This window comes from the organism of the source record quoted next, unplaced genomic scaffold, assembly GCF_019419815.1.
Source record: "Pyrus x bretschneideri cultivar Hongxiangsu unplaced genomic scaffold, Pyrus_bretschneideri_v1 Contig27, whole genome shotgun sequence".
Classification (NCBI taxonomy): Eukaryota; Viridiplantae; Streptophyta; class Magnoliopsida; order Rosales; family Rosaceae; genus Pyrus; species Pyrus x bretschneideri.
The window spans coordinates 4,392,907-4,408,300 of NW_025999579.1; the positions used below are offsets into that span (position 1 = coordinate 4,392,907).

General features: G+C 37.2%; 2 protein-coding genes across 2 annotated transcripts; both read right to left on the reverse strand.

Annotated features, from left to right (window-relative positions):
- Positions 1 to 2,215: 2,215 nt before the first annotated feature.
- LOC103952996 (cysteine-rich receptor-like protein kinase 1) lies at positions 2,216 to 5,277 on the reverse strand. Its single transcript, XM_018648864.2, has 6 exons — positions 4,349 to 5,277; positions 3,952 to 4,053; positions 3,504 to 3,854; positions 3,177 to 3,411; positions 2,926 to 3,070; positions 2,216 to 2,758 (listed from the first exon to the last, which is right to left on the reverse strand). The coding sequence occupies exons 1-6, from the start codon at positions 5,112 to 5,114 to the stop codon at positions 2,435 to 2,437; spliced, it is 1,923 nt and encodes a 640-aa protein (XP_018504380.2). The 5' UTR covers positions 5,115 to 5,277; the 3' UTR covers positions 2,216 to 2,434.
- A 2,432-nt stretch (positions 5,278 to 7,709) lies between these two features.
- On the reverse strand, positions 7,710 to 15,219 carry LOC103952995 (homeobox protein knotted-1-like 6). Its single transcript, XM_009364707.3, has 5 exons — positions 14,692 to 15,219; positions 14,211 to 14,339; positions 13,978 to 14,095; positions 8,247 to 8,488; positions 7,710 to 8,025 (listed from the first exon to the last, which is right to left on the reverse strand). Exons 1-5 carry the CDS (start codon positions 15,103 to 15,105, stop codon positions 7,882 to 7,884), a joined length of 1,047 nt encoding a protein of 348 aa, XP_009362982.2. The 5' UTR covers positions 15,106 to 15,219; the 3' UTR covers positions 7,710 to 7,881.
- Between the last annotated feature and the right edge of the window lie 175 nt (positions 15,220 to 15,394).

Below are 15,394 nucleotides of genomic sequence, written 5' to 3' on the forward strand. Positions count from 1 at the left end.
CGAGAGCATTCCCAGGATGGGTGACCCATCGGGAAGTTCTCGTGTGAGTTCCCAAAAACAAAACCGTGAGGGCGTGGTCGGGGCCCAAAGCGGACAATATCGTGCTACGGTGGTGGAGCGGGCCCGGGATGTGGTGGACCCCGGGCCGGGATGTGACAATTTGGTATCAGAGCCTAACCCTGGTCGCGTGTGTGCCGACGAGGACGTCGGGCCCCTAAGGGGGGTGGATTGTAACATCCCACATCGTCCAGGGGAGTAATCCTTAAATGTATATTCTCATCCCTACCTAGCACGAGGCCTTTTGGGAGCTCACTGGCTTCGGGTTCCATGGGAACTCCGAAGTTAAGCGAGTAGTGCGCGAGAGCATTCCCAGGATGGGTGACCCATCGGGAAGTTCTCGTGTGAGTTCCCAAAAACAAAACCGTGAGGGCGTGGTCGGGGCCCAAAGCGGACAATATCGTGCTACGGTGGTGCAGCGGGCCCAGGATGTGGTGGACCCCGGGCGGGGATGTGACAATTAACCCACAGGTCCCAGGATCGAAACTTGGCTCTGATACCAAATTGTCACATCCCCGCCCGGACGGGACCACTTCCCGGGCCCGCTCCACCACCGTAGCACGATATTGTCCGCTTTGGGCTTACCATTCCCTCACGGTTTTGTTTTTGGGAACTCACGAGCAACTTCCTAGTGGGTCACCCATCATGGGATTGCTCAAGCCCCCTTCTCGCTTAACTTCGGAGTTCCTACGGAACCCGAAGCCAGTGAGCTCCCAAAAGGCCTCGTGCTAGGTAGGGATGAGAATATACATTTAAGGATCACTCCCCTGGGCGATGTGGGATGTTACAATTTTCGTCGTGTCCGACTGTTTATTTTTATGCAGTTAGATATCGAAACGATCTCATACTTTATTGTTTACGAGCCAACAATCTAGTAATTATTTTAAGACTTTTTTCGCCAAAATGGTTCTTGAAATTGGCATAACTTTTCAATTTGGTCCCTGAGATTTGAATTCAATAAAAGTGGTTCCTGAGTTTGTCCACCATCAATCATTTTGGTCATTCCATAAAAATTCTATTGAATAAGGACCAAAATAAAAATACTCTCAATTTAATAAACAATTGGCTAAAATGATTTGATAAAAATTGAGGGTGTTTTGGGCATTTTATCTTTATTTAATTTAGATTTTTCATAGAATGATCAAAATGATTAATGATGAATAAACTCAATGACCACTTCTACTAATTTCAAATCTCAAGTAACAAAGTTAGCAGTTATGTCAATATTAAAATCTATTTTTATTGGTCATGTATTCAATATCGCTTGATAGCTTCTGGACTGTATTATTTCAATATGAATTATATGATGAAAATTTCAAATTAAATAGTAGGTCAGGCAAGGGAACACAACTACTGTTTTGGCTCTTATTTTGGGGTTTTTTTTTTCTTGTAATTTTATTTTATATATTTTCTGGACCACGTGATGAGAACTATCCTCTTATTTATATTTTAATTTCGTGCACCAAATATTCCGTTGGACCGACCAATTAATAGAGGTAAGTGAGATGTAAGTTACGTATTTTTTTTATTGGTGTCACATTTGCACATTTAAATTTCGGCTAGTGTTACCTACATCAAATTTGCACATTAAATTTGTGCACTAAATGAAATATATTCTACACTATATATGTTCTAATTACAATAATCAAAGGGTGGTGCTACACACACAAAATTCATGCACTAAATTTGTGCACCAAATGATGTGACACATTCTACATCGTATAATTTTTCATTTGGTTGGTATCACATTATTAGCTGCACAAATTTGGTGTGCCTAGCATCATTCTTGATCAAATTTTGATTTGAATTAAAGTACAAATTTGATTAGCGGCACATTATTTGATGCACGAATTTGGTGTACTTAGCATTTTCGGGTAGATTCACTTCTTTTTACTATCTAGTCTTGTAGGATGAGAGATTTTTTTAATGAGGTTGTTACACCACGTATAGCAATACAAATGAAATGACTTAATTTGTTTTTTTCACTTATATTATGACACATGGTATATGGGCTCCTATTATGAATTCATGAAAATATGTTTTCTAGGGAGTTACTTGGATGGAAAGTGACGTCCCATTCTTGTCAAATATTGTACATGTAAATTACATATTAATTGAATAATCTTGCATTATTGGATTGCGAATGTACATGATTTACCGTCACGTACATTCTCAATAGTTTACGTTGGCCTTATTCAATTCAAGCAGCCTCAGCCCTTTGGTTGAAAAGGCATTGTGGTTAGGTTTATGTTTTTCTTGATTCAGTGTAACCATTTTTTTCGTTATCAATGAAATTCCTCTCGTACCGTCGAAGTTTTCATTGGATATCAATAATTTGCAGCATCTTTTGTCTATGTTACTTGTTTAAATACAACATTCACACTTCGCACAAAGTACTGGACTCTGGGGACCCTATTCCATCTCTTGTTTGTGACAGAGTGTACTTTATAGAAGTTTTGGACGCATCTGAGTTGAGTATGCTTGCATTCAAAAATGGAGGCTGCTTTGGTGAAGGGATAACGTGTTTTTCATCAGTGAGCATCCGAACCACCTCCGCCATAGATGGTCTCACTGCAAGAGAAGCTTGTGTGCACATAAGCCCGATCTGAAGTACATCGGATGCCTCTCTCTCGGGGAATCCACCTTTCAAGGTCGGATCAACAGTTTCGGTGATATTTTTTTCCTTGTAATGCTTCCAAACCTAATGTCATAAGGAAAAAAATAAGATGTTACTTACGTGTTGAGAAATATGCATACTGGAATTCGTCGTTGGAGACTTTGCTTATAAAATCGATGGCAATCATGTCGTTTAATTGAGCATATCACTACATGTACCAAAGTGTAACAAATAAGGGAGATGAGTCTTACAGAGTAGAGAACCGAACTTGAACCCTCTACGAAAACGCGTTTCTTCTTGCCGCATACTATCTCAAGAACCATCACACCGAAGGCATAAACATCAGCTTTATCTGTTAGTTGTCCTCGAACAAGATATTCAGGAGCCATATATCCCCTGCAACAACAAAAATCAAACTACTTCGTAAGTTCTGTATGTAAAACATATGCATAAAAATCAGAAGGGGAACAAAATTACTGGTAGCGATTTCTTAAATTCTTACAGTGTCCCCGCGATTCCTGTGCTAAGATGAGATTTATCTGGACCAACGCATCGGGCAAGTCCAAAATCAGCAATCTTCGGAATAAGATTCTCATCAAGGAGAATGTTGCTGGCTTTTATGTCTCTGTGAATAATTTTTACTCCACAACTTTCATGAAGATACACAAGTCCCTCAGCAATTCCGCAGATGATATCGAATCTTTGTTGCCAACTTAGAATTTGCCTTGTGTCGTTACCTGCACGAAGTAAGTAAACTGGTATTAATGTTATGTATATACACAATGAAGTGATGAATTAAGATGATAACTAGCTAGGTTGGAGTACTCACCAAAAAGGACTTGATCAAGGCTTTTGTTGGCTACATATTCATACACCAAAAGACTTTCTGGACCTTCAATGCTGCAACCCAGAAGCCTAACAAGGTTCTTGTGATGGATTCCACTGATGAGATTCACCTCATTGAAGAATTCGTCCACCCATTGGCGCGTATTGAAGTACAATCTTTTAACTGCAACAGTTCTACCATCTGGAAGAACTCCCTTAAATACGGAACCAGCTCCTCCTTGGCCTAATTTCCTCGAGGCATCAAAGAAATCGGTGGCCTTTTCAAGCATTTCGTACTTGAAGTTCAAATTGTTCTTGTGTATAGAGATGGAAATCCCAATTGGATTATTGTACACTAACAGAAAAAACTTAAGGATCCAATGAGAACATGTAGAACAAGAATTAACTAAAAATAAGTGGTTGAATTAGGACTGTAAGTTCAAGGTGTTTACCTTCAGTTCTCTTATAAAATCTCTTGTACGCCATGAAAACTCCAAAGAGAGCAAGCAAAGAACTCGCCATGGCAATTAGAATGGTAGCTACAGTTTGCCTCACTTTTATAGAAAAAAAAAAAAGAAACTACTAAGATATTGAAGAAGAATCATTGATCCAAAGCCCATGTAACTTAACAATTTTAAAAAGATATCTTATTTAGACATATCCCAAGTGTAATGATATTTAGACACTATTCGTGACAACATTGCCAACACACTCTCTAATGTAAATGAGTTTCACATAGAATGGTTAGGTCCACCTATGCTAGAAAGAATTGCTAATGGTGTTAAGATTTTGTGTCTAAATAGCATTATTGAAATTGAAAAGAGAAAGAAATATTGAAATTAGGCTCACCAGAGTCATTTGAACCATCTTCAATTCCAAAGAAGTTCTCATTTGAATACCTCAAAAAACACCCTGCAAACATAGCCCTGCCTTCAACTCCAGGCACACATCCGACGAGGCTAGCCCCGGCTTCTTCCAAGCACTCTCTGCACCCGCTTGCATTGATTGTCTTCCAGCACTGAGCCAATGCATACACACTCTCCACTCCTCTCTTCCCAAATACACCAAAGCCTCCATGACTTACAGCCAATTCTGTCACATTTCGAATCACACCCTCCACCTTTCTAGCAAACTCCTTTGTTCTGGACTTCGAAGCATCGATTGGCGAGCTACCACAGTTAACATTCTTGTACTCGTCATCAACTGCCTGGTGAGAAAACTCATGATCATCATAACCAAGAAAGCAACCGTCAAGATATATACGAGCCGAGGCGGAGGGAAGGCAGAGGGGGAGCTTTGTTCTAGACACTGCAAAGCAAGCGGAGCATTCGGTTGGTGAGAGATCATCATAGCATTGAGCAAGGGCATACACTTCCGGTGCTGGTGAGGTAATAATGTATTCTCCCCAGCGTTTTGCATTGACATTGTTGGAGATGAAGTTCATTACGTTTACGAAGTTTGGAATGAAGTTGCCGCTGGAGTTATGCTTGCCATGTCCACAGAATCGACCCGCCTCGGAGATTCGAGGGTGTGAGACGGAGGGAGAGAAGAAGAATGAGGAGAATATGAGGAATAGGCAAATGAGGTTTTGAGGATTTGGGATTGGTAATTGCATCTCCTTCAAATGGTCAATGGGTTACTCTTTCTCCAGAAAAATAGTTATGCAAGAGAGAGGGGTTGGTGCGGCCTCAGCGTCCATGTTTATCGTTTTCCATGCATGGAAGATTCAGTTGGAAGCCAAAGGCCAAGAACGAGCCGCCTAAGTGCACCATTATTGACACTTAGGGCCCAGAAGGCAGAAGCTTTGAACCTACTTGCTTAAACCCTACGCCGATATATATTCTAAGTTTCTAATTGAGTATTTAAAAACTAGCTCTTATATATTAATCAATGGTCATGGTGGAATTTACGAATGAGTACTAAGAGGTGCGCGGTATAACATTGAAAATGTTGCTCTTTATTTTGGTGTGCCTGTCTAATTAGGACAATTCTCATATTGAGTGAGACTACATGAGGTCGATGATTGTTCATCAGTTATATTCATCTCTACTACAAAACCAGCCACAAGAGTTTCTTCTCGTCCACCTCCTCCTGAATTAAAAGATTACAAATTAATATACACAAAATCGTGATTCTTTGAACATTTGATATAATCGATTATGAATTAGAAATTTTTGTTTTTTAATATATAGTTAAATATTTAATCTACAACTAAAGTCATTTTGGTATAACGTAATACTCAACTGGAAGTAAAGATGAAATTTCAGCATGCTTCCAGCATCAAAGTTAGAAGTTTGATGAACCAAATGTTACCATGCTGCTAAACATATTGATTTTTTGGTTCTTTATTTTCAGTACAAATGTCCGGCATGGTGAGAGAGAGAAAAAAAGGACGACTGCTTAAAAGAAAACAACATCAGTAACTCTTAGATATATGTATTTTTTTTTTTTGGTCAAAAGCAACTCTGTTAGATACAATAATTAAAATTTTCAGGCGTAAAGGGTAATTAATAATTATAAGTGCTATTTCAATATGAGATGCTGGTAAAATTCCCATTATCATATTATAAGCCATCACAAGAATATGTATGAAATTAAAACCTGTTTTTTCTGCTACGTTCTTTTAATGTTCCTGGGAGTAACTTGCAACCAGTAGTTTCCTTTTCTTTTTTTATTTCTTATCCTACTCAGACTTGTGGTAAACGTGCAAATAGGACTCTAAAAAATAATATACAGTAAGACGTTTATATAGTCGTAGTTTTGGGACTAAATCGATTTTATATTTCTAGAAAGGTTATGACTTAATAAAGGTCTACTTAAAGAATATTACTTTTTGACTCAGTTATCCTTATTGAAAGTTGTATGGATACAAATAACTGCATTATTAGTAGTGGAGCATGAAAATTTTTAAGTTGCATTAGTGGAATACACTTAATATTTAAAAGCTAGTGCATGCATGTATGTAGTGCTCACTTTGATACTTTCGCTTGCTAAGTAAATTTTATGTAACATTGTTCATAGTGATGAGGTATTACATACTTGCAAACTCAAAGACCTAACATCAACAACAAAAACTAAAGTATTGTCCCAAATAACTTTAGAGAAATAATTTAGTTCATCTTAGCTTGTATTGTGACATTTGAATATTATTTGTACTTATTGATAGTTATTATTACGTAGAGAAGAATTTCCTTAAAACGAACCTCGTAAAATTATAACTTATTATAATATAGAATTTATTCTATGTACAACTCCAAGTTGGGACTAGAATATTTACTGTGCATATATATGTGTGTATTTATCTGCAAGTGGTTTCTTGCCTTTTCTGTTTCTCAGATTCTTCCTTATATAATACCATTAAACAATTTTATTGGACAAGAATTCCATTAAACATAATACGAAAATACAGCCATGCAAACGTGGATGTCTGTGTTTTCTTTGTTTTTTACTAAGCAGGAGAGAACCACTAGGTAGCATAATGTAAGGGTTGAGTGCGGTTTGGGTTAGTTCGAACTTGGGTCTAACCGCACATTGTGGTTTTGTCTGAATTTCATACCAAAACTGAAACCCAATGGTTTAATACCGACATATATCGGTTCACTAATGCTTTGGTTAGGTTTAGTTAGGTTTGTGGTATAACGTGCACCTATTACCAAAATAAAATCTTAGAGCAAAGCCGAAATAAGTATTAGAAAAACAATTATTAACATATCAATTTATAAGAAAATTCATCGTCAAACCATCAACCTTAATACTTAAATTTGCAATCTTATAACTACAGAATACTTAATTTGTTGATGCGCAGTCACAAAAAAAAACAAGTAAATTCTGTCACAATTTTACAAAATCCATATTCTTAGGGTTTAATATACCTAATCTTTGTCTTTAGGGTTTTGTCTGTCAATTGTGGATGCACAATTTTTGCTCATGGCAGGGAAAAAAACATAAGATCACCGCCAATTGGACTGCTAGCTTTTATTTGTTTTTTTAGCCTATTTTCCTCTCCGGTAATTCAGCCTTAGTAAAATCGAAATTAATGCGTGCCCACCCTTCGGTCTATATCTGTATGCTTGAGCCCAGATCCTGAGATAAAAGCTGATAGGGCCACTCAATGCTTTTAGCAATGAGAACTTAGCCCATCTTAATTAACTAATTTTCTCGCTGGTAGTAAATCTTAATTAGCACAAGTTTTCCTCAATAAGGGCTAATATTGCGAGATATTCTATAGTCAGTTTATTCACATCTCGTAACTATTCTGCATAACAAATCTGTCCTTACACGTGCTAATAACAAAACAAACATTAGTAAAGGAAGATGTAACCAAAGCGATTAAGCATATTTGTTCCCAGCATTGGCTTAAGATGGACCGAGTTCATAATTAATCATGGTCCACAAAGACTGTCCATAACAGCATATTGCATGTTCTCTGATGGCTTCCAATGGCGCTTCCTTTGATTTATAAACCAATTGTTTATTTGTTTCTGATCCAGTCGAGTCACTTGGGCAAGACTAATTTTATCAGCTTCCTGCACAATACCAAAAACAAGAAATTTCAAGGGAAAAAAAAAAAGTATAAAATGCGAGTGATTTCCACACCCCATTTTCTCCTCTGCATACTTTGTTTATTTCTAACTTTCAGATTGAATAAGCCCAAAGGGATCAATGGACAAAAGTATACATAGTTGTGCACAAAGAGAAGACGGGTATGTGAAACTTAAAAAATCAAGCTTTTATAATTTATAGTTACCGTTGGGTAAGGCCATTTATCGTGAAGGTTCCACCAATCAAAGAGAATTTTCCTTGCTTCTCTCGGGAGCTTTCCATTCTTCTTCTTCTTGGTAAACTCACGTTTAAGAGTGCTTATATAGCCACTGTATCTACGCAACAGTTTATCCTTTAGCTCATGATCTTCATTTGTCCGCGGAGAGTCTTGTGCCTCTATCTCTCCTCCACTCCAGTCTCCTTCGTCTGATGAACCAGCAGCATCGTCTGCAATGAAAGAATCCTGATTTGTACAATTGAACGGAAATCCAATATGCCAAATTTTAAATAACTTGTTCTGTTGTTTATAAGTAGCAGAAATGTGCTCATAAATTAACCACCTCCACAAATAAAGGTGACAAAAGAAGGAATACAAATCAACCCATAATATTGAATTGAAACTGCTTTAAGAAAACCCTACGGAATTGGTTCCACGCTCAAGTGCTTCAAAGTCTCATTCCTAACGTACTGTAAGATGTAATCACATAATTAATTAATTTCTACATTCTAATTGTCACCCAATGCGACAATGCAAAAATAAACTTAGCAAAACTAAGCAATTCCCTCTCAACTTAAATCTTCCAATTCCGGTTATGGATTTACTAAACGAGTCCTTTTATTTGTTAGGGTTTTTTATTGTCAATCTTTTATTTGTTACGTTTAGACTTGAGACTTTGAGTCTCGACCATGTGAGCATGGAGAGATGGATCCCCATGATCCAAAATGGGCATAGAACAGGATTGTGGGACCAATGGATGGAGCAGTGGGCCAGCCATGCACATCAGCCATTGAACCATCCATCCATTGATCATCTACGAGAGATCCTGCATGCACACATGGAGAGCAGGATTTCGTGTTTCCAGGGATGTGATGTATCATAAAGCCATGATGCTATACGGATGGCGGGGTCGGGTAACATCAACTGACAGCCTGAAAACAAAAGTTTTGAGTTTAAAAGAAAACCAAAAAGAAATGCTGAAGAAGTTCGTTCTGTCGTATCGTAAGTATGAGTGGGCTCATCGATCGATCTGTTCTTTCAGTCTGAGAGGTAAGGTTACCCATATGGCACGCACTCCACGTATTATCTTCTACACTCAACTCCAAAGAACTCTCATTGCCTGACGGCCTGCCTGCAGCCTGCAACACTCTCAAATCTCCATCAGTTCAGTTCACTCTCAAATCTCCCGTGTCAACTTTTTTTCAATTTCTTGCAGTTCCGAGAAAGGTTGCAGAAAGCATCTATACCTTTGTGCTTTCCCTTTTTCCTTTTTTCTAGTAGTCCTATGGAAATTGATGTGCAACCCAATTCCATATGACCAAAATAAAAAATGTCAATCTATCTATCTAAACAGCACAAACAAAACCCTTTTTTCAATCTAATAAAATAACGTGGTAACACATTATATAAGTGATTTGTTTCTAAAAACAATGTCTAAAATGGTAAATATAAAAAAGAAAATATAATTTTTCGCACACATTTTACGACTTTTGATATACCTGTTTATTTCAGTTACTTGGTTACCACTTTTGACACGCCCCACTTTGAACCCAAACTAGCAGCACAACAGTGCCACGCCCCAGTGAATAAATAAAGTTACAACGTATAGAGCCGACACCTAAATGTAATGTTATAATTAAGACAAATATAGCAGCAAAGCTTTTGAAATTAATCAAAATCAAACCTCAATTGCAAAAAATGAGTTTGAAATTCGTCATTTATTAATTAGGATAGTAAAAACTTGTAAGAATTATGGACGCAGATGTGAGTATTACGTGAGTGCTACAAGACTGGTTTGGGTTTAGTGCCAGAAATATGGATACAGAAAAAGCATTTAACACATATACCACCTAAAGGAAGAAAAAAGCATCGGATGCACCAGCAGCCACTGCAGCTTCAACCAGTCTTGCTTCAAGTTTGAATGCTTAAAAGCTGAACCCTACCTGCAGCGGGAACTGCGGGGGTCCTTCTGGTCAACAAATCAACAACATTTAAACTTCTTCCCCTCTATCCAATCTATCGATTGGCCTTTCTACCCTCTGGCTGTGCCCTCTATGCCCTTTGCTTTTCGTTGTCCCCTAATAATAATACACGGTTTCCAATGCCCTCACTAGCTAGCTAGTGGATGCACCGTGCACATTTACTACTGCACAGCATGCACTGAAATTTCAAATCACTCGTGCATGCACAGTGATTGAGCACATGTAGCAAAACCTAGCTGCATTCTTTACCTGACAAGATACATGTGAAATTTTGGACTTTCATTTCAATCCAGGGAAGATGACAAACATTGCAGCAGACCCAAATGAATGGTTAGTGCCTCTTAAAATTGGAGTTTGGGCACTTTTGTTTGTGGCATGTATATATGTACTGTTTGTATTACAAATTTTACTTCGTTGATTTGCTTTAGAACAAAGAATGATAATGGATATGCAGACACAAGACTGTCACAGTTCAAACTTAAGTAGGCATAAACACAAAAGGTTTGGAAGAAAATTTTCCAACTGGCTAGGAAGTAGAACCTATAGATACATAGATACCCAATGATTAACACCAAAACCTGATGCCTATGTACCAATTTTCAATAAATAAAGTACCATGTTTAATCACTTACTATTTGCATGCAAGTCTAACATCAATATTTTAATTAATCTGACTACTGGAACTTTAGCTATCCCAAAATGAAATGGCAGTTAGGGCAAACCTGGTGTTATAGCTAGAGGTGACAATGAAGGAACATGGAATTTCAAAAACTAATTTTGCAAGATGCTCCAAAAAAATGAGGGTTTATTAATTAGCCGATAAGAGATACTTCCCCATCATACACGAAGTACTGCTAAAAATCATAACAAATAATACACAAACTGCTCTTGTTAATTAGCCGATAAGAGCTACTCATAGCAAAAGGAGTTGAAAGAATTTGAAATTCTTTTATGTACTCACCCTTACTGAAAAAACAAAGGAATGACTAATGAGAGGATTGTTTTAGAGTGCTACTAACATTTCCATTTATAAATTATATAGACAAAACTTAGTAGATATGATTTAAGACTTTCAAATTTCAAACATTACCAGCTAGGAAACGTATAATCTACAAAAGAGAACACCCAAAACACTTGGTCTAAAGCTTCAACAGCTCTTAACCATTAACATAATAACATGAATAGATAGCACATGCCAATTTCATTTTATCTTAAAGACATGTACATCGAAGGTATCCTTGTGATATAGTATTTGAAAATTAAAAAAGAATCTGCTCAAGCATGTCATTGACAGAAAACCAACAGGATCCTCTCCGGATCCTTTTGGTGAGGATTCTAAAAATCTATGAATCATGTTCGTTCATCGTACATCAATTTTTGTCAAGTAGTTAATGCTTATTTTTAAAATATTTAAAATGATTTCTGATCGCAGGATGAACGTTGAACGGACACGATTCACAGATCTCCATAATCCTCACAAAAAGGATCCGGACTTGACAGAAAAGGACACCCTGCAAACACAATAAGTAAAATAGGCTTTCGAACTCAGTAGCCGAGAGCCTTAAAGGTGATGAACTCTTTTGAATTTAATGTTAAATTATAGTTTCATTGCATGCCTAAACCAATTAAGTAGTAACAACCGGGTTTCCACAAAATCCATAAAATCCCATGAAATCCCATGAAATCCCATAAAAGATGCTTGCTTTTAAAGTGGTGCAAAAAAAAAAAAAAAAAAAAAAAAAAAGCTTATTGTCATACTATATCTGCAAACTTGTTGCCTTAAGCACAAAAGGTATTGCTAAACTAATGATTTCAATGAGAAAATCGATCTGTTGCCAGTACGAATCTCATGGATTAAGCCATTATACAAATATATGCACAACCTCAAAAGTTGGAGATAGAAGGTGAAGGAATACAAGGTAAGTCCCCAAGGCAGACAATATTTTGGTAATGTATATAAAACTGATGTTCATCACAGGATTCCATACTAAGAATCTCGTCTTCATCATGTGGATGATTAGAAGAAAAGTAGTTTATTTCAGCTTGGATTATATTTTATACATTTGAAACCGCCACCAGTTATACCTGATAATACTTTTAGGTGCTCTTCATTTGGATATATGTAAGAATTGATCAAGTACAATTACTTTACCAAGGCAAAGTTCTTAATTCCCTTAACATGACATGCACCAAAACTCCTGCTCTATTCATCTTATCCAATTAACTTGAAGATTTAAGTTAAGAAACCCGCAATCAATAATTTGACCATTCCAATAAATGAAAGTTTAGTATAAATGCAAAAGCCAAGAGCCACTCACACAAGGAAAATTAAGCAAATCCTACCGGACGCATACATTAGATGTCGCCAATTAGATTATCCACTTTACCGAGTGAGCAAGGAACAAGCAGACATTAGGTTATTTTCCCCCTCTAAACACTTCTTAGCATCCCTATAAGTTGGATAAAAAAAATGACTTCACGGCCATACTAAAAAGTAAAAACATTGAAGGAAAAAGAATTGTGTAAATAACCTTTTTTTTACAGGTATACAGAGAATAATACCCATATCTATATGCGCAGTTACGAACACAAGTGGTCTAATCACAGGCCAATACAAATTACCTATAAATAAAGCAAAACTACATATAAAAACAAGGTGGTCCTAAAAATATGCAAACTAACAAACAGAAATCAGTTTATGTAGCTTATATCATGAAAAAATAATCTAAAAGTGTATATAACTGTGAGAAGATATATTTTCGCTCTTCCCAGATTTTTGAAGAGGTTAACTATTATGTCAAGATTATGAAAAAATAACTTCTACCAAACTCACGCGCAAAACATTATCTTATGAAAATACTTCTTTAACACACACTAACCTGCCACCTCTATTAAAAAGAGAGTTAAAAATGGGTCGGTATTTTTGCGTGTAAATAGCATTGCCCTAATAATTTAATATGTTCTTCTAATGTGCAACATCTACATAGGAAAGTTTCTTCCTTAATAGAGGCGCCGTAAGATGCCTCCTTCTACCCATCCACCCAAGTAAGATAGTTCAATCACTTAAAAAACATTATCTCATGAAAATACTTCTTTAACATACTAAATTGCCACCGCTATTAAAAAGTGTGCTAACGAATGGGTCAGTTTTCTGTGTCTAAATAACATTGTCATATAAAAATACTTCTATATGTGCTCATGAGGGTGATGTTTGGATAACAAATGGACGGGTAAAACAAAACTTATACAAAAATGTTACTCTAAAAATACTCAAACTTATATACATACATATAATATATATATATATATATATATCAACATCTGCCTCAAATTAAAGCTCACATTTGATAGTCGCTCAATTAACTAGCCAGGGCCATAGGCAGCTAGACACGAAAATTAATGTATCATATGCCATAATCTAGGGCAGTGCCACATAGAAAACTCGTCTACATCTGGGAAATCAAGTGTCACAAAATACCTTCAAAACACACTGTTTCTGATCTATTTAGGGTCCCTTATATCTATTCTAGGGTTTCTTAATATCACAAGCTTAATTTGTAAACAAGTACAGTACTGCTCTCTTCCTTCTAAATGGATTAGAGTTAATTTGTGCCCCTTGTAATAAGGTGCACAGCACTAACGTGCGCCTATAGCTAAATGTATCACGTAAAGCAATACCTAGAGAAAACATAGATTTGGGTTAATTAAAAGAGAGAAAGTTGAAGGAGAGAGAGTACTGGTATTATTGGCGAGCGCGTTGAGCTGCGTCTCCATCTTGTTCAAGAAGGTAATTGCTTCATCGAATGGCCTCGTAAGATCCGATTTGTACTTGAACAATATATCGCAGTAACTTTCCTAAGAAATAAAAGAGAGAGAGAGAGAGAGAGAGAGAGAGGGAGAGAGAATTAGCTAGGCAAAACACAAAGGAAATTTCATCATACAGAGTTTGAATAGAGAGAGAGAGAGAGACCATGAAGAGATCGAGGTCAGGATCGGCAGTAGCCATGCAAGTTGAAGCGGTGGGTCTCCTGGAAATTAGATGATCACTTTGCGGCCGGATTTCGTCCAACACACTTGCTATTTCTGGCGGCGCCCCCACCTACACATTTGATATTGTAATTCAGCCAAATTAAACACCAACATAAACAATTAATTAATAAACTTAAGAGCATCCAAAAAAAAAATTAAAGCCACTTAATTACTAACTACATGGTCACACACTTATCAAATCTCCAAATTTGTTGAAGATAGAAACAGTTTGATTATCATTTGTTATCAGTTTTTATTTTTAATTTTCTTCTCAAAACTCAACTTATTTGCTAACCGTTTCTACCTAGACTAGCACATATAATATAACATCTTTATTTCTTGGTATTCTTTTCGTTTCGTTTTGGACAATCAAAAGGATAGATATGTTAGGTTTTACTAACTATGTAGTAATAGTACTACACCTTTTGGCAATCGATGTAAGCTTGAAGAAGCTTAGGGTATAGAGGATGTGAAGCGATCATCTCATTCATTTGACAAGAAACCTCCTCTCCCCAAACTCCTTCCCCTCCTCCTCGTCTTTGAATCCCAGCAGCCACCACCGAAGCAGCGTCCGACACTCCGGACGACGACCCTGAAAACATCTGGTCCGGTCTCATCGTCCCGGGTATCCGCTGCTCCCCCAAAGCCGCCGCTAAAGGCTCAAAGCTGGCGCTCCTGCTCCTGTAGGTGCAGTAGTAGTCCAACTGATGATCAGGAACCGTCGTATTCGCCGAGAAAGGCATATCAGCCATTGACGAAGAGTAGTATAGATCAGAGCTGAAACCAGCTGAAGGCGTTGACGATGAGCCGGCGAGGCCGTACAGATCCTCCATCATTGGTGCGTTTCCAATAGGAGATCAGGGTAATAAGCTATCTGCTTAGGGAAACTGGGAAAGACACAAGAAGAGAGCTTCCAGCTTTATAATTATAGGGATGAAAAGTGGAAGTGTGAGGCCAGAGAGAAGGCACAGTCATCATTATAAATTAATTTAGGTTTAAAGTTAGTCACTAATCATAGGAAAGTAACATACGGAGTTTGTACAAACCGGTAGATTGTTTGTGGTAATTTTTTTTTTAACCGATCGGTTACCGTTTCAAATACTTTCCTTTTGGAGTGGGTTTTAA